The following is a 24,402-nucleotide window of genomic DNA, read 5'->3' as shown; positions in this document are numbered from 1 at the left end:
AAGTATTGATCTGTGACAAAATTCTAGAGCAAGCAAGCTCCCTAGGAGCCAGAAGTGGTTCAGAAAACAAAACAAAACAAAAAAACAAACAAAAACAAGTCTGACATCACAATAAATTTCTTATATTTTCTTTATGAAAAAAGATGGAAAAAGGAGTTGGGAAAAAAAGACAAGGACAGTTTGAGAGAGATAATGTGAAAGGTAGAGGAAGAGAGAAAAGAACTTCTGGAGCGAAGTTATACCACGCTAACAAGTTTAAGAATCGGAGCGAATAATAACCGTCATCAATATCTAGAGACATGTTGTGAAGAAGAGGCATTTAGACTTGTTCTAGAGAAATAAGAGCAGAGTCAGGACCAGTAAGTGGACGTTTGGGAAGAAAGACTGTGATTCAATATCAGAAAGCTCTTTATAGTGTTTGGGGATGTTGAATGGAAGTTGGTTTCAGTGAAGACGCAGGACTGGAACTGCTCAAGTCAAGGCTGGTTGGTCACCTTCTGGGGGATCTGTAGAGTGGTCACATGCATTGGGTAGGAAATAGGTGATTTTAAAGTTTCCTTCGAATTCACAGATTCAAGCATCAAGCATCATGCAGTTCTGTCCTGTCACCCATGTGATCGGGCTTCCTTGTTCACCCAGACACTGTCTTTGCAGCTCTGACCTCTTGTCCCAGGCTGTCTACTAAATCCGTGGTTCCCAGATTTAATCTCTTGGCCTGCAGGCACCGAAATGGACACTGCCTCACTTAGTAGTAACAGACAGCAAAGGAGTGCATTTTCTGCCTCTAGAGCCATACTTCTCCTACCAAGTCTCCTTTGGGCGTGAGTTTCTAGATGTCTGAGGCTGATGTTCAGGACGTGCCCATGACGTCTTCATCAAACTCACAATTCCGAATATACACAGAATGCGCTGAGTAAGAGGCTGGCTTTCCATGCTAAAGTTTATCTCTGTCACTAGTAAACCAACCATGTAGCTTACGTCAAGGGATCATTAGGTGTTTACATGCCACTGTAGAGCCAAGAGAACTCACTCCCCAGTGAGTCTTTCTTCCGTCTCTCCTCCGTCACTAGCATGTCCCCAGGTAAGGCACAGACTCTCCCAGCATGCAAGGACAATGCGAATTCTCCCTGGCATTGGGGTTGGTTATGAAGGCTGGAAGTCTTGTGGTTCTGGCTGCCTCATTTGTTCTCACCAGGGATTCCTGCCTGGCCAGTGAAACTTCTTGCTCACGGTGACTTATGCCGACATCCAGCATTTGTTTGTTCTTTGGAGGCGAGGAGAAAGAGGCTCATTTCTAGGCTCAGGGGAGAGCCTGGCATGGTGGCAGAACTAGGGAGCATTAAACAGGCGCAGAGGGAGCTCTGCCAGAGTACTGCATCTTCCCCACACCATGTCCTTGGTCTAGAAGCCCTAATCTGCCCACACCCATACCTGCAAATCCGAAAACTGGGCATCCGGCTCTAGGTCCCTTTCACTGCTGTATCTGATTCCATGTGCTGTGCATGCAAGGGTAGGTGGGAGTGACCCAGAGGATCTATCAATCTGGATCCATCAAATTCCAAATGACAAAGCAGCCCAATTTGCAGCACCAAAGGTTTCTTCTGGCTTTATGAAAATATTTCTTGAAATAGAAGTTATTTTTCAAGTAGATATTTGTGTTTATAAATCAGCAGTTATGTGATCCTAAAGTCAGGGGCGAGAGACTGACTTAACACTGAATTTTTATAAGCCATCGCCAGGCAAAAAATAAGATACTGCATTTGGGAAATGGCATTAAGTGTCTCTCCAATAGGGATTCGATTTACAGAAATTCAATTCACCCCACACCCTTATAGAAATATACTGGCAGTACAAGTCTGACACACACAGAATTGGCCGTGGGTGAGTTGTTTCAGGAAGATTCATCTGTAGTTTCCCCTCGCTGAGGGTTCCCAGAGCCCAAGTGCTGATGGAGATCTCTGGTGGAAACACAGGACTACAGGGTCTGTGCGTGGGATGAGCCACCCTCCAGCCCCTTGAGGCCAACGGTCTTCTGGAATGCCAAAAACGAGAGGAGAAAGGACTGAGAGCACAGGTGGTGACAACTGGAGGTACCATTTTCCTCGGAGCATTCAGAATCCAGGCTCAGAGTATTGACTCGATTCAATAATAATAATTTAACAGTCAAGTCTTCCATTTTATGGGTTGAGGGCTGGCTCTTCCTCTTATCAGTCATGTGACATCCTCTACATCTCAGTGTCTATTTGTGTGTGGGTGGTATTTCCCTTGTAGAAGAATAATTATATACAAAGGGGGCCAAAAAATGTATACATATTTTAAGAAAGGAAAACTGTATTAAAATTGTAATACTCAACATACACTGATAACAAAAGATGAATACAAGTCACGTTTGACTTCTGCAATTATAAGAGGTGGTTACCATTAGCATCCAGACACTTCTGATTATGGTGAATTACTGCTTGAGCAACGTTGACCAAAGTGTCTACTTGTATACATTTTTTTTGGCACCCTTGGTATATATCTCACTTAGTGAAATGTTGGGCATATGATTAGCACTCAATATATATTAGCTTTTATTATTTACATCATTAATATTTTGTAATACAGAGAGAATCCTTTCCTTTCTTTCCCTAATTTAAATAGAAACTTTGGCCAACTTGTTTGCCCTCTCAGAATAATCTACCATGTTTCCCTGAAAATAAGACCTAGTCAGACAATCAGCTCTAATGCGTCTTTTGGAGCAAAAATTAATATAAGACCTGGTATTATATTATATTATAGTATAGTATATTATAGTATATTACATTATATTATATTATATTATGGTAAAGACCCAGTCTTATATTTTAGTAAAATAACACTGGGTCTTATATTAATTTTTGCTCCAAAAGATACATTAGAGCTGATTGTCCAGCTAGGTCTTATTTTCGGGGAAACACGGTATCCCGTGGTCCATGTTTCAATGCTGTGTAGAGTTGATGCACTGAGACCCCTGCCCACAAAAGGGTCTTGTCTCTTGGACATCCATGGCCTCCAGTGGACAGTTCCTCAGAGGGTTTCCTTTTCTTGCTATTACCGTGCTTCCCCAAAAATAAGACCTAACTGGAAAATAAACCCTAGCATGATTTTCAGGATGACATCCCCTGAACATAAGCCTGCGTCTTTTGGAGCAAAACTTAATATAAGACCTGGTCTTCTTTTCAGGGAAACATAGTAGCTCACTTGGTGGAGATCCATCCGAGGCCATCTGGGCAGCACATCACAGTGCCCAGTTATGCCTTCTCCAGTTGCTTCATTTAGGATTGGGCAAATCAGGCCCATGGACCAGCGAGCGCCGGTTATCCATAATTTGAGTCAGGGATGGATTGTGAGGGTAGGAATCCTCGTCTCAGACTCAGGTCCAAACCTTCATCTCCAGGCCACTTGTCCTCAGCGCCTTGTGAACACACTTACCTGTTTCTGATCCTGGAAGAAAAGACAGATGACTGGCATGGGAACCAGACTCCTCACACACAGCACTTTCTTGCCTCATGGACCTCAGTCCACTTCTGGTCACTTGCTCCAGGGGTCTTCCTTGAGGGCAGAGTTCTCTGAGGCCTGGGCGGTATGTCAATTACAGCCGTGTCCCCAGCACTTGTGGGGTGGCCAGCACACATAGGTGCTCAATAAATATGTGCTGAGTGAATAAATGCACCACCACCACCAACAACAACAACAACAACAACAACAACAACAACACTACCACCTACCACATGCCACTCACTATTCTAAACTCTATGGACTGAAATCATTTTCTTGTGGGAGATGTGGGACACCCTGAGGGGGGATAAATGTGGCAAAAGCTGAATAAAGGGAAAAAAATTGAGACTCCCTGACCCAGAAAAAGTTCTTCTCTTGAGGAGAAAACAAAAAAAAAAAACACACACCAAAGAACCCCCACATGACTAGCCAGTGGCCCTGACTTCCTGCATCTGTGTCGTGACAGTTTTTAGATGAAGCTACCTCGCTCCTTTCCACATATACCCATCTCTAAGTAGCAATTCATTCATGAATAAAATTAATTATTTCTCAAAGCAAAAATTAATCCTCTTTTTCTCTGCCTGATTGACTCAAGATCTGTCTACTAAATCTCTTTCGAAAATAAAACCGATCTCGCCTTTTCCCTTTGCCATCCTGGATTCTCCCTTCATTTCTTGCACATTTTTGTTTTTCACATTTGTTCTTCACAGACCATCTTTGCAATCTTATTTCGTGCCAGGGTGGATAAGCTGGGGATAGCCCCAAAAGACATGGGAAAATTTAGGGCAAGAGTCATTTTGTCCTGCGGTAACCGGGGACTGGCATCCTGAGAATTCATTCTGACATGGCATTCAAGGTCCAAATCTGTCCCATCAGCCACTGAAAATGTACTGTCGTCCTCTCCACAGCACTTGTCATGCTATATTCTAGTGTTTTCTGGTGAGTGTATTATCACTCTAACTGGAGTTGTGAACTCCCAGAAGTCAGTAAAACTGTTTCCTCTATCTCTTGTAGCTGCAATGCCCAGAATGCTCTGCACACAGGAAACGCTCCATAAATTCCCGTGAGAGGACCAACTGAGCGAATACAAGGTGTGGTAACTTTACCCTGAATTCAATCTTTTCAGCATAAATGATGCTGGAATTCCGTTGAACCAATGGGGTTACAGGACCTTAAATCACTGCCTACCATTTTCTTACCAGGGGAATATTCACACTCCAATTTTCCAAGGTAGAAATGAAAGGAATAGCCTTTTGGTCCTACCTTCTCCAGACATGTAATTACTTTTACTTCATTTTACTCACCCCTGATGCAGAGAGAGGACACCTCCAGGTGAGCTTTGTGAAATTGTACCCTGGAAGAAATCAGTGTCTCCGAGAGCCTTTGGACGTTTCGAAGGGATAAGATGTGGTGGAAATAACACAATGGGGCAGAGCCGGGGCAGAGGGGTGCAGTCCCGTGCATCTTGACATTAGACACACGGGACTGGCTGCCCAGTTCCTAAATCACACCTTTGCCCCCATGGCTTTGGTTCTACTGCTCCTGGGTCTACCACACCATTCCCCAAGCCTGCACCTGGAGACTTTCCATTCATCCACCTGAGCTTGGCCTGTGCGTCACCTTTTATTCCAGCTTTCCTTGATCTTTCTTTGCTGAGTGACCTAGCACGTTCTCCAAATGTACTGATCTGTAAGTTCCATCAGATCAACAACTGTGTCCTCCTTGGCCATGGTTTATTATGAGAATCTTGTAGAAGCAGAAGCATAGAGTCGGCCCTCCAAAATGTCAATTGAACATCACTCTGTGTAGGCCCTTGAACTGTAGTTGCTTGTTGTGTGCGATTTCTCCTTGCTCCAGGAAAGCAGAACACATTCGCATCCAGTTCTTTGTACATTGCAGGAGCTTTCTGTAGGTCTGTTGCTCTCGTGTGGTGTTTCCCACGTCAGAGATGGGAGTGGGACTTTGTACAAGGACGAAGACACGCAAGGCTCATCATCCAGACACATCTGGAATGAGACTCCTTGGGTTGAAGTCTTTATGATGCTGGGTGTGGGGACAGAGTCCCAGAGAGCAGTTTCCAGGCTCTCGGCTGGGTTATTAGATGGCCATCAGCTGTAATCAGCCACCTCCTCTGTGGCTGGGTGCCATCAGCCGTTACCAGTTAGCCATTAGCCACTAATATAACTGCCGTGGCTATGCTAGGGGGTTGGTTGGTTGCCAGAGAAGAGGACGGCAGATTGCAGCTAGCAAGTGTGGTTAGCAAGCGGATTGTGGCTCGCAGATCACATTGATCCTACTTCCTGTGTCTCGCCTGGCCGCCAGCAAGACTGGGGTGCAGGAAGACGCCTCGATGAGGTACTGGTGGATGTTTGCTTTTATGTCTCGCCCAGCCGCCAGCGAGAATATAGTGGTATGACTCCCCTATCTATGGCTCCTGGGTGTTCCTTTTTGGCCTCACCATGTCCTGCGTTTCTGTGCGGAGAGCGGGAGCTGAGACCCCGCATGACACTGGGTCTGTAGTCTAGATTCGCTGTTATATCTCAGGGGTACTGTACAATTAGCCAGCACTGAACTCTTGATTAAGGCAAATTCTAACCAGCTTATTCTGCCCCCCTCCCACCTTCTCACCTCTGTGGACTGAGAAACGGTGCCTGTGACCAGAACTGCAGGCTAAGCATCGCCACATTGCGTCTCACTTTGCTCTAATGTGTTTTGCTAGTTTGTGCGCAATGCCTTTCCCTCCTTCCATCCCAAAGAACTCCCTCATTGTCAAAATATAAACCCAGGGAGAGGTTTGGAGAGCAACCAGTTTGCACAGTTTATTACACAGGTGACAGTTGTTTCTCCAGGAGCGCTCCCCTCCCTCCCCGCCTGTCCCAGCGGCCTGAGGACCATGGCTTCCCTTGTGGTCCTCTGCAGCTGTGTGATCACAACTTTACCCCATAACTATCATGAATGCCTGGGAAAGCACTGGGATTCACCCAGGCCAACTGAGGTTGCCTTTGGTTGCTGTCTGTTTACATGGATTGTGATCTCTTAATTGGCGATGGTTCCTCTCCCAGGGTTTGCTGTTTATCCAAATCAGTGTTTGTTAGTCCGTGAGAGGTGGTTGGGATGATAAATCAGCTCTGCAGTTCCTCCTGTGAATGCGTCCACAGCTTCTTTCTGCTTCCTTACCTCTCCATCTCCCGGCAGGCACCCACAGGCTGGTTCTAGGCCCTCCAGCCTTTACTGCTTTAAAATTCCTCTCCCATCTGCTGGATCTATTCTTATGAGTGCATGTGCCTTGGCACTAATAACTCCTAAATTTAACCTCGCTTGATTACGATTCTATTTCAATTGTAACATCTTCTGTAAATGTCCTCACGACCTCAAATGCATCATGGGAGATACTGCCTTCTGTCCTCTACCCTGGTCCTTCCTGCTTTCTTCTTCATCTCCCAAGCTTAGCGTGATCAAATATAATACTTCTCAAGCTTGAATGTCATCCTGTTCATCGGGGGCTCTTGTTTAAATGCAGGTCCTCATTCTGTAGGTCTGGTGAGGCCTGAGGGTCTGTAATTTTTACAAGCTCTGCAAAGACTGCTAATGTGCCCCCCACTCCCCGACCCTCCCTTTCTAAAATAGAGGCAGCTAGAAATGGGGGTGATAACAGGGTTCAATAATCTGGAATTATACCTAACCTTGCTGTCCCCCAAACCACAGTGGTATCCTCATTGTTCTGTATGATTTTGAACTTTCGCTTCATTTTAATTTATTCTTTCTGAGTTTTAAGTGTTTCATCATAGTGGCTTGGATTTTTTCCAATCCCATGATTATCTCTCTATTAAAGCCTTAATACAAAAAGAAATTAAAAAAAAAGAAAAAACAGACTGCTCATTACTTTGATTTGTAGCAAAGGAAGAATGGAACATTACCACTAGAGTGTTTCGAGAAACCATATTTACACTTGCATCAGCTCAATTTAGGTGCCTGATTAGGGTTGCGTGTTATGATAAAGATGCACTTACCAGTCAAAGGCAAGTGGCATGGTCTGGAGTAATGAGCAGGCAACTTCGAGTTAGGAGCCCTGACTGCTATTTCTGGCTGTGACTTGCTACCTGTCTGACCTTGAACAAGTCTGTCTCATTGCCTTGGGGACCCTGATAGCCCCCACCTGCCTCACAGAGCTGCTGTGAGAGGTTGATCACTTCAGTGTTTATTATAGTGGGGGCTATGGAATGAAGCAAGGGAGGGGGGTTGGGTGTCACAAATGGAATCGGAGACGGGATATCAGCGCTTATAGCTCTTACCACTAGCCTGTTAAGAGACAGTGTCTGAGACGTGGGCTGATTGCTCAGGTCTTGGTCTGACAGGCTGAGGACATGCTGAGAGGTTGGTTAATGGAATTGAAAAGCTTGCCAAAAAGTAGGTGAGCTAGCCAAGTCCTGCCTGTTATTTAGGAAGACTTAGCAAAAGTACATATTGTCTCTCTTCTCGTAATGGCGCCCTCCTGAGATTGTTCATTTCATCCCTGGGACCAGTCACTGGCTTCTGTAGGACATCCTAAGGAAGACCTGCTCAGTTGGCAATCCCTGACTTTAGGAGAAAGGTTTTTATCAGTGGTAACTCCAAAACACACTGGAAACCATCTAGCTCCCTCAGGTAAGCCCACAAGACCAGTGAGAATGTGCCCAGAGAAGATTCATTCATCCTTCAGCTGAGTTCCTCTCCAAGCAGAGAGATAGATTGAAGGGTAAAGGTTAATATGCTTTAAAATGGAAAGAAAGAATATTTTTTTTCTCCTTCTTGCATAGGTTAGTGAATGCTAAGCCAGCAGCAGACATTATCACAAAGATAGAACCCATGGCTCTCATCTCATTACCATTCTTGCATTGGCTGAAATTTGTTGAGGACAATCTAATAATAATAGGTAGCTTTTTATTACACACGGTTCTCAATGCTTTCCATCAACTAACTCATTTAATTTTCACATTAATTCATTAGATGGGCTCTATGATTGCCCTGATTTTACAAATAAGGTAATTGGGGAACAAAGAAGTTACATAATTTGCCCAACGTTATACAGCTAGTAAGCACCAGCTCCAGGCTTAGAACCCAGGTCACCTGGCTCCAGAACCTTCACTCTGAAGCACCTATGCCTACACGAATACAAACTTGAGATGGAGAGAACAACAGTCTCCAAGGGCCCAGAGTTAGAGAGGCCCAGCGCTATTCTAGAATGGCCAGTCATCTCCTCAAAGTGAGAGCACACACTGATATCCAAACAAGCATGGGTGGGATTTAGAGCTTAAGATTAGAACCTCACAGTGCAATAGTCATGACCTGTTCACACAGCTACGAGAAGAGAAGGGTCTCTCTCCTGTTGTGAGAGCCTCGTGTGATTCTGCACCAAATAGTCTAGCCCCGTTAGAAAGTTTTATTCTTCCCCCATCACAGTTCATCTCCTTTCTTATGTGGAAAGTACACATGGGTACCATTTGATTTCTAGGTACCAAAACCTTTCTTAAAGAATCGGATGAAAGACCAATTCTGATTGAGACCCCACATTTCACCACAGAACATTTCTGATATCCTCTAGAAGCTTTTTTTTCTCTCCACCTTTCTGGATAAAATGCCCTTCTGGTCATTGGTCAGAAGCATCACCTTCAATGTATATTTTCCCAGTTTTCTGTGACCCACTGTAGTCAGTGTAAGTAAGGTCTAGAATTCGCCAGAGGGAGTTGCCACTAGAAACAAAAGGCGAAGGGATAAGACTGAATTGCCATGGGGTTAATATAGTGCCCTACAACAAGTATCCATGGATCCACCATTTTGCTGAATAACTAAAGGCAAAACTCCCAGAATGCTCCTGGAGCAACCGTGTGTGACCATTCTCTCGTTGCCCCACCAAAGAGTCACAAATCAAAATGCTGCATTCCTGTCAGAATGACTGGTTACTGTTTCCCCAAGTACAGGTTCATGTGCAATAACTGACCCCAGAGAAACAGAATGGCACAGTGTAAGAGCTTGTCACATTAAATGATCAGAAAACCATTACCGACTGATAGAACAGTTGATGGTGCAGAAGTGATTACAGACACTCCCCGTGGGCCAGTTCAGAACTGCCGCCCAGGCGCCCAGGCTGCCAGGCTTGGAGCCGGGCTTGATGAGAAGAAAAATCTATTGAGGGGAGAAGGAAACTGATGGTTTATTCCCTCTAGTTCCTATCGCCCTTTGCAGTAGATAGTGGTGTTGGGATTCCCAGCCTGACATTTCAGTTCCAATATGCTTTTTAAAAATATAGTTTTGGTAATAATAGTGCTTCTGAAAGATTTGGGATAAACGGAAAAGTCTAAGGTAAATTAAATCTTGTTTTCCTGTATTAGAGGAATTTGCTGCTTAAACACATTCAAGGGCTCTCTCTCTCTCTCTCTCTCTCTCTCTCTCTCTCTCTCTCTCTCTCTCCCTCTCTTCCTCCCTCCTTCCCTCCCTCCCCTTCTCTCTCTCTTCCTCCCCACCCCACTCTGAGGGATGCAAATATAAATTCTTTGATAAAGAGAAGCATCAGTTGAATTTACCTTATAGAAAATTTGCAGGGGGCATATGTCTAGTTTCTTAAATATTTCCTGAAAGTTGAGTTAACCTCTGCTGTTCATCTGCTTCCACCTGAGCAGGTGTTAACTCAGCCACTCCCAGCCTGAGTGGGCCGCAGGCTGCCTCAGTGGCGCTGTGTAAATTTCCACTGTAATCTTGGGGGGATGGCAAGGACCAGAGCCACAGAAGCAGAGAGTGTGAACTGCAGTGCCCCCTGAGACCAGATGGGATCAAAGCATGGTGGAAGAGAAATGGCCTGACAGGAGAGCTGGGCGGGCTACTCCTGAGGGCAGGGTTTTGTTTCTGTGTACCTCTGCACCCACAAGTACCAGCCCCCCAAATACCTGATCTTGTCCCTTGGTCTGCATCTGCCTGTGGGAATCATGTACCAGAAGAACGGCCTCTGTAAATGGCTGCTCTTACCACTTGGGAATCTTCCGGTGCTCAACACCTTAAAACCTTATTTGTGAGACCCCAGACTAAACTCAACAGATGGCATGGTTATTTCAGAAGTTCAAAGGAAAAAGAAAACTCTCAGAAATAGAAAAATATCTCTACATATATTTTAAGAACCCACACTCTGGGGTCTGATTACTTGGGAGTTAATCCCAGCTGCACCATTTACTTGCTATGTGCCCTTCAGCAAGTTTCTTCACTTCTCTGGACCTCAATTTCCTCATCTATAAACAGGGAGAATAATTGTTCTTTCCACATAGGGTTGTTAGAAGGGTTCAATAAGTTAATGTACATAAAGCATGCAAAGGGCTAGATCTAACAAGGCGGCCAAAAACTTTAATATGTTCATATGATTAGAAATACATCTGCCAAATGGTTAACGATGGCGACTTCTAGGTGCTAAAAGAATAGGTGACTTTCTGGTTGTGCTTTTCTTGGTGCTTTTTCATATTCGCTCATTTTTCACATTAGAAACTAATTTGTAATTGGAAAATTGAAGTCTTTGATAAAAGAAAAAAAATCAGCGAAGCTCCCAGGGTTGTCTGAAGACTAGGGCAAGGTGAGGAGGAAAAGGGAGTGATGCCAATGGGACAAGTGGGCAGAGGGGTAAAGGGGGAGATTGAATTCAGGGACAGACTCGTTTGAGCCACGAGGTGAGGGTTTTGAGGCCCCTTCTGCTTTGGACATGCTGGTCCCGTAGTGAGGAATATGGCCCTGCGTTGTCCCTCGTCCGATGGACCAGGAGGGTCTCGTGCTTGACGTTCTGCTATCTCTGATGCTCCTGAGGCCGGCTCTAAGGGGCCAGGAAGATGCAGCCCATTTCCATGTGCAAGGCCAGCGGAGGTTGTGGTGACCACAGGGGTGAGGGCAGGAGAGTGGCTGACCCAGCAGGGCTGCCCGGACGGACGTCTGAAGGAGCTCTCCTGCCTTCATTTGCATGTCTAGGTAATTATAACTCCTCAAAGTATCGAACCCATTAGTTAAAACCCGGCCCCAGCGTTTGACTCTAACCTCCCGCCGCAGCACCGGCCACACGCTAACTCCGTGCCTCCTGATTTGTCCTCAATTTATAAGCAGCACAGCCTATAAATAGAAACCCTTTTGCGAAGTTCCCCAGGAGGCATCAGCAGGTTTTCCAGCTTCGATGTGTTTCCTTCCTTCTTTTTTTAAACACCAACATGGTGGGTTTATTTTCCCTGCCCTCCGCTCCTGCAGCTCTCACCTCCCATTCAGTCTGCCGCATGCCAGCTGGCTTAGCAGCACAGCGGCGGGGCCTGCCCAGGTGGGGTTCTGGGGAAAGCCCCTGTCTCTGTCGGGAGTCCCCACTCACCTGTAGATCCTGTACCTGGTGGTGAAACCCTGGCGGTACCGCTCTACGAAGTCAGCGTACTCCTGCGCGCGGTGGAACGGGCCCCGGTCGGTGAGCAGCCAGTCCAGGGGCGGCTGGCCGGTCGCGGAGGCATGCTGCTCGGGGACCACAGCGACAGCCGTGGCCGAGACAGCCAGCACCCAACCGGGGAGGCCCAGTGCCAGCAGGGTTGCCCATGGGGCTGCTGCCGGCCGAAGCCCTCTAAACCGAGTGCCACACTGCCACCTCATGCTTCTCCCGGCCGGTTGGTTTCTTCATTCTCTCGCCACGCTCTCCCGCTCTGTGCCGCTCCTCCAGGGCTCCTGGAACTAGAAAAGCACACACAGACGTGTCAGTCAAACACACCTGATCTTATCCCATGGTCCTGCGAGCATCAAACATCACTGGGCTGGACCCATTCTAGAAATCCTTTCTCTTAGCGACATCTTCATTTAGGCATTGAGCTAAGTGTGGATATATATTTTATTTCAATTTATAACAATCCGGTAGGAAACACCACTGTCATCATTTTACAGATGAGAAGATGAGGTTTAGAGAGATTTAGAAGACAGTTGCTTTAGTTCAAGTAGCTTCCAAGCAAAGAACGCAGAATTGTGAACTCAGGTGGTCTGACTCTGTCTTTATCGTCTGTTGCTTCCATGTTTCCAACGTTGATTCAAGATCATCCGCTTCTGCCTTCCTCTCAAAAATGTCCGTGATGTTTCAGTAATAGCCTCAGAGACTGCGTGCTGCCTCTAGAAGCCTGATGTAAGGGGAAGAGCAAGTTATGGCACAGAGAAGTAGTGACATTCCATCACTGCTATGAAGCTGGCTGAACTTGTGCAAATCACCTTCCTTCTCTGGGTTTAGTTTTCTCTTACCAAAATACAGAGGCTTTGAACAGCTGATCCCTTGTTTTATAGCAGGCCCTGCAGGGATGCAGTCAGAACAGGAAATCCAGTTGCCCTAACACCATCATCAGAGAGCAGAGACACTCATACAAAGATACCTGTCACCGCGTCGCTCTCCTCACCGTGGGACCTGAAAACTCCCCGAAGGCAGGGTTGCTTCCTTCTATTCTAGCTCCTGAGAGCACACAGCAGGCCTTCAGAGACCCTGCTTGAAGGAATGAATGAGTACATGCCCTGTCTTTTCTGAGTAGAAGGGAAGGTGCCAGGAAAGACGATCTTGGCCTTGAGAACCCGTGGCTTCCTCGTGACTTATCACAGGCCTTTGATTTCCAGTGCCTGCACTTGGTCTAAGGATAACTAGTGACCTTTATAAACCTCTGGGCAGATGCAGGGCAGGCTGGTTCACTACTGAGGGGCTTCTTGCAATTGCATTCATTTCTTCAGTCTTTAATTTCTAGCACATGCTGTCACAGTCTCGACCATCTTCCCTCACCAGCACCGCTTCAGTGTGCTAGAATGGCTTCTGACCCCTAGTACCTGTAATTGGAGGCTTTGAGGATATGCTTTGGCCTTCAAACCCCAGAGATAGGCTCTCTGGGGATGAAGCAAGGGGTGGTAACTCCCTGGCACTTCCAGAGTCCTGTAAGGGCAGGCAAAGTGGGCCTCAGCTTTTGGTTCGCTCCCCCTTCTGGGGTCCCCCAGTGTACTCTGGGATGGCCCTAGCTTAACAAAACCATCAGATGTCCGTTGGACTAATGCAAACCCGGCAGTGTCTTCCCTGAGGCTGGGGCCAAGTATAAACCCTGGCTATTCCCAGCCTAAAGTCTGGCCTGAGTCTGAGAGGTCCCAAGCCTCAGCATTTGTACAGGACACTCTCAGAAGGGGAGCAATCCTTGCTCCTAAGGATGGAGACACACAAGCATGAGTGTCTGGACCTTCAGAGTCACTCTTTCACTCCAGCCAGCAGGTATTGACCACCTACTACGTGCTGGGTGATTCTTACAAGTTGCCCCAGTTAACTCTCACAGTTAGTGTGTTACCTAGGCATTATTATTATAGGTTTCCATTTCACTGGAAACCAGCTCAGAGGAGTTGAGCTGGGAAGCCGCAGAGGTAGGAGATGACCCTAGATCTGGCTCCACATCCAGGCCTTGCCAGGAAAGGCTGTGCTGCCTAAGAGCTAGCGCAGGCAGCAAAATAGACCTTCGCTCAGTGGGCTGGCAGAGAGGGGCTGAAAGAAGAAGAATGAGGCAACACCCGCCCTACTGGATCTTAAAAGATATAATATTCCAATAATTAAAATATGTGATACTGGCATGCAAATTGAATGGGCAGATCAATGATGTTGAACACATAGCTCAAAAATAGAGCGTATTATACATAAGAACTTAATATATACTTTAAAAAGCATTACAGACTAATTGGGTAGGGGATGGGCTATTTTATACATCACGTTAGGAAATTAGTTCTAAATGGATTTAAAAACTTAGATATGAAAAATAATACTGTAGAAGGAAGGAAAATTCCCCAAGTGTTTTATAATAAGCACGCGTCAGTTTTAAATCAGTGGGAAAAGTGATATAACCGAAAAGGAGGAATCAGCCTTGGACATGGGGGCGGGAGGTAGGCGTTTTCTTGTTTATAGGATATAATCTGATGAGGATGCCCCAATGTCATCATTCACACATTCATCTATCGAGAAACATAAATTGAGGAGTAAGTGCCAGACGCTATGCGAAGCATTGACGGTACAGAAGCGAGTGCTCGGGACATTATCTGAAACTCCACCGTGAGTGATTAATTCCATTATAAAATATTGCTCTGTTTTTAAAGGCATGTTTACGGAGGGGAAGGAGGCATGTTTATTTTAGAGACTGGGGCTGTTTGGCACCGCAGGCCACGGCTGCAAACACAGATAGGAGAATGTGCAGGGACATGGTAGGAGGACACGCTGAGAGGCAGGATTCTAAAATGGCCCTGAGTGTCCTGTGCTCTTCTGTGCATGCCCCGTGTAATGCCCTCATCTTACGTGTGCACAGGACCTCGGGCTATGATAGTCCCATGATCAGGTCACTAATCGGTTGACTTGGAGTTAATCCAATGGGAAAGTTTCCTGGGAGGGCCTGACCGAGTCAAGTGAACCTTTAAAAGTATGTAGTTGGTGTGTCAGCAGAGAGACGAGCTCCTGCTGGCCTGGAAGGAAGCAAACAGCTATTCTCTCTCTGCATGGTCGATGGGGGCCATGTGGCAAGGGGGTCTAGGTGGCCTCTAGGAGCAGAGAACAATTCCCAGTCAATAGCGATAAGGAAATGAGAGTTTCAGTCATATGAGCACAAGAACATGAATTCTACCAACAACCACAGGAGCCTGGAAGAGAACCCTGAGCCCCAGATGAGAGGTGGTCCCTTGGCTGGTACCTTGATTTCAGTCTGGTGAGACCCTGAGCAGGGGACCCTGGAAACCCAGACCTGGACCTGCCCTACAGAAGCTGCAGGATAGTAAACTTGTTGTTTACTGTTTATGCCACTAAGTTTGTGGTAATTTGTGACACAGGTATAGAAAAGGAACACAGACACCTAAAAGCCAAGGGCACCTGTCCCCCACTCTGTACAAAGCCTGGCCTGGTGAGGGTTCTTCATGCTCCCTGGGAAGCCTCGCTGCTATCCTCGGTGTGAGAAAACCTTAAACGTGACCATTTCCACACACCCCACCTTGACTATGGAACTGTCTGGGTGAGAGGTCAAGTCTTTGCTTTTGTAATTCTAACACTCACAATCTGGTCCTCAAAAATCCATGATGCATCAAGTGCATGCATTTCATCAAGGGATCATGGTAAGCCAGTGACCCGTGTGGCCCTGGTCCAGCCACTGTACCTCTTGATGCCCTGTGCTGTAATACAGCGGTGGTGGCCGCCACCTCACCTACGAAACGAGTGTTTTCTAATGGCAGGTGAGAGCATGTGTGAAAAGCTGTATGCTCCTTGAGAGAAGCGAGCTACATTAAGCCAACGTTATGCTTCTTGTCATTCTTTGTTTGTAATTATGCTTTCTTGGAGCTCACATTGTGCTGGAACCTGCCTGGTTATAGGAGTATCGGCTTTAGAATCAAATGGTTTTGATGGCTGGGCCGAGTCTGCTGAGCACAGCAAGAACGCCCTGATTCAGTGCTGGCTGCTCTTCTGAAACACTTGGCCTTGGGTCACATGGTTTCCACTTCATTGGCTTGCCTCAGGATCTCAAGGCATTTTGACAAAAAAAAAAAAAAAAAAAAAAAAAAAAAAAAAAAAAAATTCTCTTTTTAAGAAAGAGAAGTTTTAAACAGGTTTCAAAACTTTTTTTTTTTTTTTTTTAAAGAAAGCCCTAGGATATGTTCCTTCATCTTTAAAAAATATACATAATACCTGCCTTGACAGTTGTGTAAAAATTCGGCTGCTTAAGGGGGACACAGCGTTTGGTTATTTCCTGTGTATGCTCCACAAATAACATCGCCAGAAATTTTATAACAGCGACCTGTCAAGCAAATTTTAACTGTCTGAAGTCTCATGACTTCTGGCGGTATCACTAATATTCAACAGCTTATATCTAGCAGCTTTCTCATGACACTCCCGGGTGTCGTTTTGTCCCAAAGCTGACTGTGTAAGTAAACCTCCATGTTACATGTGAGTAGATTAAAGTAATGGTGAAGCAGGCTCCTTGATGAAAAAGTCATAACTTAACTTGCAAAAGCCAAATCATTGCAATTACTGAAACATACTTAAGACAGAATTTTACACCCACCTGAATAATAGATTAGCTTTGGACCCAAGTAAAAGAAGCCCTGGGTTTTCCTGGGTGAGTACATTAGCTCAAATCTGTTCATGAAACCATGAATTCAACGGGTTACAGCTTTGTCAGGAGAGAACATCCAGTATAGATGAAATCACATGAGAAGGAGTCAGGGCAGTGTTCAAAATGGGAGTGCTTATAACAATCTTCAAAATGGGAACGCTTATAAGAAATCTGTCTTCACCACCCTGAGCTTATCGCCCAGCTGAGGACTTCTGGGCACTCTTTTGTGTCCCCGTGTTGGTCTCAATCTCCATTTATGCTAGATATGTCAGTAGATAGAGCAGTTAGGATTTGGGGCATCAGCTGCTAAATCATGCTAAGTGAGATAGGCATCGAGTTTCCTCTTGAAAATGGTGGCAGAGCAGGGGTTACCTGTTGGAGAAGTTAAGGATATGGCGTAGCTATTGCTAGAGGCCAGAAGAAAAAGATAAATAGGTGTACAAGTATTACTATAATTATAAAATTCTTAATGTGATCATGAATCATTTAGTATTTGTCTGGAAGTTCCTGCTTATAAAGCATGGATAATAAACTCACCCTCAGTCTTCATCTCCCAGATCTTATGTTCCCCTTTTAACGGATGGGAATACTGAGGCTAGGAATGTATACGTGAATGGCACTAGATCATGTATTTCAGTGGTCTACCCACTCTAGATCCTATAGTATTTACACCTTACTGCATGACATTATTTCCAGCTATAAAAACATGCAGGCTTTGCCACTTACGAGTCAGTGCTTTGGGAGCAAGTCACTTCCCTCTGGGAGCCTCCATTTGGTTATTCGTAAAATAAATGAAGAGGTAAGGTGAGCCCTGTGGTCCTGCCCAATGGCCAGATTTCATAACCCTGTGTGAATACCGTGTTTCCCCCAAAAGAAGACCGGGTCTTACACTAATTTTTGCTCCAGAAGATGCATTAGGGCTTCTGTTCAGGGGATGTCATCCTGAAAAATCATGCCAGGGCTTAGGTTAGGTCTTATTTTCCAGTTAGATCTTATTTTGGGGGAAACACAATACAAGGGGCACAAATGTAACAGGAGAGGCACTGAGATTTCAGTCTTTTGGTGGGAGGAAACGCTGCGTTTCAGAAAGGGAGTGAAGCATGAGAGAAGTGAAGTATAAAGCAGAAATTCCTGCCTGTTGGAGCAGTGACATTTAATAAAGTGATTAGGCAGTGACATTAAATAAGTTTTCAAGCCATTTGAGTGGTTAATTGGCCAACTCTATTGAGGAGATGTTTTCCTGAATAAATCTGAGGGCGTCAGTGGTAAAAACTCACAGAAAGTGTTATTTGTTCTAGTCATCATAACAGATGGATGCAACCCCCCTGTTTTGACTAGAAAGGGAGGGTGGACAGGAGAAATGACAGGACATTCTGGGGTGGAGATTCCTACAGGGCGAGGGTGGATGTGGGTGCTACCAGATCAAGGAGTGGCATTCTGCCGTCTTATTGTGGTAACCTGCAGCCTCAACAGAAACCAACCCGACAGTGAGCCCCAGGTTGAACTTGAGAGAGATTCAACAGGGCCCATGCATGATTCCCCCCTGTGATGCCAGCAATATGACAAACTCATTGCCACTGTCCCCTCCAAGCTCTGTGTTATGCCCTTCAGTTCTACCCCCAGAGCTGGCATGGAATTGGCCAGCTAGTGGGTGCATTTCCCCACTGCTCATCAGGAAATTACTTAAAATCGGTGAGGTACCTGGATCTCCATCTTGCATTACATTAGCAATGTGAGTGATCATTTGTGCAAAGGTGAGAGCTCACTGTAATTACTATTTGCTAAATGTCCTTCCATTCATCTGAGACCTTTCAGAGGAGAGGCTGGGAGAGGTGAAGGGACGGGCTGGAGGCCACTCCACAAGGAACCAGAAATGAAACTCAAGTATTCTGACTCAGAGACCCACCACTCAGTTCTCCTCAGCCTCACCTGACTTACCTCTGTCCGTAAGTCAATGAGGTATTAAGGGGTTTCTATGCACTTAAGGGCTATCCTCCTTGATGGCAGAAAATCTGATGAACAAGACAAACCCAGCATTTGCTCTCATGGGGCATGAACAAAACATAGGACTTGAAGATCCTGTGATGAGCTTAACAGAATGGTATATACGTGCATTCTCTCTGTCTCTCTGTCTGTCTCTCTGTCTGTCTCTCTCTCTCTCTCTCTCTCTCTCTCTCTCTCTCTCTCTCTCTCTCTCTCACAGACACACACACACACACACACACACACAGACACAGACAGCTAGTGACAACAGACCTTGAAGGTTCCATCCCCTCAGGGCCCCGTATTTATAGGTTCCTACTGTGTGATAACCAGCCCTTCACTCACGAAGGACAGACTCATCTGTTAGATGCAGAGGCTTCATACTTGCCAGCCCGGCATCCTTGGCACTTTTCTTGGTGAGGCAAACGAACTGCCAGGCTTGCCCAGAGCCTTGCAAGGTAAAGTTCAGGTCACAGTGTGCAGACCAGGGAGGCGCCTGTGCCCCAGAGCTTCTCTCGGGATCACAGGAGTCGCCAGCAAAGAGGAAGAAGGCACTGCCAATCAAATAGAACCTCTAACTGGAAAGTTGCACATTTCAAAGTCTTCAAAACCTGATCTCCATGCAGATGAACTGTTCTCCAAACCATGTCCGTTATACTCCTTCCTTAAGGAACCCCAGCGGCTCCTCGTGGCCCTGATAACAGATCTGCCTTCCTCAGAGGCGCTGAGCCCCCCACCAGCTGCTCCACAGGGCAGGGGGCATGAGCATGGACCATGGAGCCCGAAAGCCTGGCGTCTCACGTCAGCGCCACCTCTCTTGCCTCAGATTCCTGATCTGCTAAAAAAAAGAAGGGCTAATCATAGAGCTGTGAGGATTAAATGACTTAATATTTGTAAGAGGCACCTGGCCCACGGTGAGTGCTTGTGTGTGTCGGCTATTATTTCTTCCAATGCTTCAACATATGTTATTAGAGCCCAACTGAATCCCAAAGGAGGCCCTTGGCAGCACCTCATCCAGTATGGGGTTGGTTTTGTTGTCATTGTTGTTTCCAGGTGAGCAAACTGAAGCCTGGGAAGGTAAAGTCTCTGCTAAAAAACGTGTCCTCATTAGCCTGTGGGAGTCCCTTGAGGTCACTCAGAGTGACCTCACTGGTCCTCCTCCCGTGGTCCTCCACAGTTAATGACTGCAGGGGCGGGCAGGCCAGGGGCTTTGTGCCTTTATCCTGTGACCTCTGACACGTGACCCCAGACTGCCTGGCTATGGGCCTCACCTTAGTACCCACTGCTGCCTCCCTTTCCTCTCTGTGAGTCTATATAATGTCTGTCATGTTTTTTAGACTCATTTTCTCCAAGAAACCTTTCAAAGCGAGGCTCTGATTACTTTGCCTTGCGATAGCCTGTGGTCTGTGATTAATTTCCACTTGATCATGCTATGGAACTGGCAGGAAGGGCTGACATCCCTGAGGTTACCTGGCCCAGTGGACTCAGCCGCCTGGAGTGTGTTTGTGGAGGGGAGGTATATGGAGACAGGAAGAGCAGTAACTGATATCTTGGGTTTGGACATATTTTTATATTTTGGAATATTTTGAAAACCCCTTAAGGAGATTTTGCTACAACTCTCCAATGCAAGCCAGTGATGGAATCCCCTTCACGCTGTACAATCGATGAGAAAACAAAGGGCCACGGAAGTGCAGTGAGTTATTCAAGGTCACACACTGATTTGGGGCAAAACCAGGACTTGAACCTGGGTCTGTCAATGCTTAGTCCAGAGCGCCTTCTGCCTCGACTTATTTCACGTGTGTCAGTGGTGAATTGAAATTTCCAGAAGTCAGACCCCATGAGTTCCAGAGCTGCCATCATCATCATCACCAGTTATGTTTAGATATCAGTTACTATCTGCCAGGCACTGATCTAAAAACTTTCCATTCACTGACGCATTTAATTCTCGCAAAACCCCGTGAAATTGATGTTGTTATTCCCAGTTCACAGAGGTGAAAACTCAAGAACAGAGAAACCAATAATGTTCTCCCCACAAAGTCCTTAGTGCCGTCTTAGTGTAAACCTAAGACCCACAGGCTTTACTCTGAGAAGGGAGCTGTCGTCACAGGATAAGGGAGGTTATCCTCGATTCCTCGAAGTCACTCTCATTTAAAAAAATTACTACGGATTGATGAAAAGTCTAGAATCATAGAATACAAACAGGACTCCCCTACAGTCATTTCCCTGGCTTGGATAAGGACATGTAAGCCTCTGCTTTGGAGGAAGCTGTGTGGCTCCTGTTTAGAAGGCCTGGCAGCACAGCCTGACGGGAAGGCTGTTATGTTTCACTGTAGTATCTTAACATGATAAAGTCACGAATGTCCCCCCAACCTGGGCCCTGGTGGACAACCTGCAATTTGTGGTTCCCTGTGTGCCCCTGAGTTACAGTGCTCTTCCCTCAGACCCCTATACCCAGCAGAGCCTGTGCCAATTCCCCATCCCCCCTTTCTGCCCAGTCTCAGAGTATCCCTCTAAGGTATAAGCAGCTTGCACCCTTGCCGGCTCCTGCTCTCAGCTCCCCCACTTCCTATTGTAGGGAGACAGACCTCTCAGATTGACTTGCCCCTTTACCTGATTCTGAATCATACCACCACCTCTATCTTTATATATTCTGGCCAACAGGTTGGTCCTCCTGTTACCAAGACAGCCTGAATCATGCCAGTTGGCCCCTGCCTCTGGTGCGCACTGCCGCTCTCCCTGGGTCCAGCTCCTGAAGCTGCCTCAGCGATCCACTCACGCCCCTGGAAGGCAGCTGGTTCTATCCTCCAGAGAGGAAACCTTCTCTGTCCTTGCCTCCTGCCCAGCAGCCTGGCTTCCATTGCTGAAGCCCCAGCTCAGTCCGCAGCAGAGCGAGCCTCTGTAGACACAGAGGACAGTTTAAGTGTTTCTCTCGGGCCTGTGAAACCAAAATAAACCTAAACCAATCCCATAGAAATTGCTCACCACTGTGCAGGCTGCAGAACCAAGATTGGGGCTCTCCATTCTGACTCGTAGTCGGCAACGTTATTCTTCCTCTTGGCTTTCTGCCAGGCCTGTCACCGAATCAGAACTTTTAGCCCAAGCTCTGCCTGATTTGGGCCTTGGCATGGGCCAGAATGTGCAATGATAAGGCACTGAGCTGTGCCAAACGGCACGGAGCTCTCGAGATGTTACAGATGCAGCTGTGACCAGCAAACGCATTGTTTCCGGGATTGTGTTTGTAAATATATGAGTTGCCCGACAGCTTGCGGAATTAAATATAGATGCTACATCACAAACTCTAGCTAAAATAAGCTATATGCTGCTCAATGAATGTCAACAAGTACACTGAGAAAGAATCATAGCCCCTTTTTGTAGCACAGGCCAAAGAACCCATCCCTAAGTGGTTTTCTTTGTTTGTGTTTTAGGCTGTTGGGTTTTGTTTGTTTGTTTGTTTTGTTTTGATGATAGTGACTTTCCCCCCATGGACTTCCCCCCACCCCCATAGGCTTTTGACTGATACTGGTGGGCAGCTGGGGGGAGGGGGAAGAGACGAGATGGGTGTAATCCGTGAGGTTGCCGCCTTGGGTGTGGTGTGTATAGTATGCTGATGAGCCGGCTTGGAGATTAGCAGGAAGATGAAGAAATCCCAGCCAGCTTTCTGGGACTGCTGGCCTGGGGGCGCCATTTCTAAAAGTGTGGTCCGAGGCCCACTGGTGGTGGTTTGGAAAGACCTTCTGATGGAGAGCAAGCGTATCCCTCACTGCGTGTCCTCTCGTCAGTTCTTGAACCCAATGATTGCCCTTCCCTTGCATTGATTTCTACAGGTTGTTTGTATGTATGTTAGCCGCCTCTTCCATTACTAATGGCAGGTTACCTGACGTAGGTATTCCTACACTACGGTCAGCACCCTGGAAGTGTTTACGGAGCGCGCTGATTCAGTCTTCACCTGAGAAGGCGTGTTGCCACGTCATTCTAGGTGTCAGTGCAGAGCCCCCTCTGCTCTGCCCAGTCACCAAAACCCATGCAAAATGAAGGGTGCTGTGACCTCACGGCCACCTCAGTGTTTTCAAGACATTAAGGTTTTTCTGTGTTGACCATTTGGAATGTATGCAGTCGCTATGTTGTTGCCAGTTTTATCGATCTCTTTGTTTGCTTGCTGGGTTCCTCTCCAATTTTTTAACACCAAGGGTTTTCTCCACTAAAAAGTGGAGCTGTTGACGTAGCCTGCAGTGATTTGGGTACTGGCTGGAGATTCTTGCGCAAAACGGTGTAAGAGCCTCCAATGGAAGGACTAAGGTCGTTCTTTAAAAATATCACTTGGGACTTCATTCTGGCTCACACTGCAAATCAAACCCTTTGGAAGATGTGGTAGTAAGTTTCCCACCTCCTTCCTTTTAGGAAATTTAATAAACATCTGCTCATTCATCCAACTAATGTTTACTGGGCAGAGAACAGTCCATTTAGCTAAAATGTAAAATGCATGAAGGAGACGGTGGGAGAAAAGTCCAGAAGGTAATGCTTGGGTTTCTTTGAAAGAAAACGTTAGTGCAGATTCTTACTATAATTCTCTTCTGACAAGCCTTATTAGCTAGAGTCACATTAGGAAGACGGAGCTGACCAACACTTGGGTACATCCGTAACTCAGTGATAACCGAGGCTCGAATCAGCGATTTCCAAGTCACAACGAAGATTATACTATTTGCAGCCTAATTTTATATGGTATCATTGATCTTCCATCCAAATCTTTGGGAAAGTAGTATAAAGTAACTCTATTAAGAATTTTAAAGATTAAATCAAATATTCCATTCTTCAAACAAGGAAACATAGAATATAGTTAAGACAGCCAATTTTTCATCAGAAATACTTGATGCTGTATTTACATTTGCGATCATTTACAGTTGAAAAAACAAATTCACATACCCAAGGTATTCCAAGCATACTTCATTTTTCTCTAATAACTGAATTGAGTATAAGTTTTAAAATTTAAAAACTTAGTTTCTTACTTGCATGAGCCACACATTAAGTGCTCTATAGCCACATGTTTCTAGTGGCTTCCACATTGGCCATCACAGGGCTGGGTGGACCCATGATACTTCTCTGAAGGGCAGTTGTCAGCAGTTAGAGGGTCTTAACTAGCACCGGGGACAAGAATGGTAAGTGTACTTCTTAAAATGCTCTCTTCCCATTTTTATTTGTTTGATTTATTTCAGAGACACAAAACTATTCCTCCCTAGACTGCTCCTCAAATTGTTCTTGAACTTACTGGCATACAGCCCACCCCCATTCCACAAACACCATTAAGTTGCACTTTGGCAAAACCCACGGCACTTTCCAACCTCCAGACCGGAGGGCTTTTCAGTACCTGTGGCTAATACTTATCAAGTAATAAGTGGGTACCAGACGTTGTTCTCATTGCTTTATGTAAACGTAGGCTGTCTCGTTGGATCCTCAGGACAATAAATAGCGTGGCGTCCTACAGTCGTTTTCTTTTTATGGATGAGGAAATTAGGAGCTAAAGCAATTAAGTAATTCCTCAAGGTGCCAGTGTCTTACAGCCAGGTGGGTTGTCTGGGTCCGGATCCCGGTTGTAACACTGGGTTCTACCCTCCTCGGTCCACTTCTCCCTCGTCACCCTGACTTCTCCAGAGCTTTCGGCACTGCCGGTCGGCCTCTCCACCTGACACCTCCCCTTGCTTCTGGGTTTCTGCCGCCTCTTGCATTGCTTGCCTTCTCTTCCAAATACAGAACCCACGTCCACCCTCCTCGCTTCAGATCAGCCTCC

The 24,402-nt window shown here is 46.1% G+C and overlaps 1 protein-coding gene across 1 annotated transcript in view; it reads right to left on the bottom strand.

Moving 5' to 3' along the window:
* The window catches only part of BRINP2 (BMP/retinoic acid inducible neural specific 2), a 90,135-nt gene that overhangs the window by 37,180 nt on the left and 28,553 nt on the right, over positions 1-24,402 (bottom strand). The window contains exon 2 of the mRNA XM_019728423.3: positions 11,882-12,228. Within this exon, the coding sequence (XP_019583982.3) occupies positions 11,882-12,150 (269 nt within the window). The 5' untranslated portion in view covers positions 12,151-12,228. The remainder of the gene's footprint in view (positions 1-11,881; positions 12,229-24,402) is intronic.

This window comes from Rhinolophus sinicus, chromosome 11 (assembly GCF_057876585.1).
Source record: "Rhinolophus sinicus isolate RSI-liver-muscle chromosome 11, RSI-T2T, whole genome shotgun sequence".
In the NCBI taxonomy this organism is placed as follows: domain Eukaryota; kingdom Metazoa; phylum Chordata; class Mammalia; order Chiroptera; family Rhinolophidae; genus Rhinolophus; species Rhinolophus sinicus.
The sequence above is the reverse complement of the archived record's forward strand: the minus strand, read 5'-3'. Positions and strand labels throughout refer to the sequence as shown.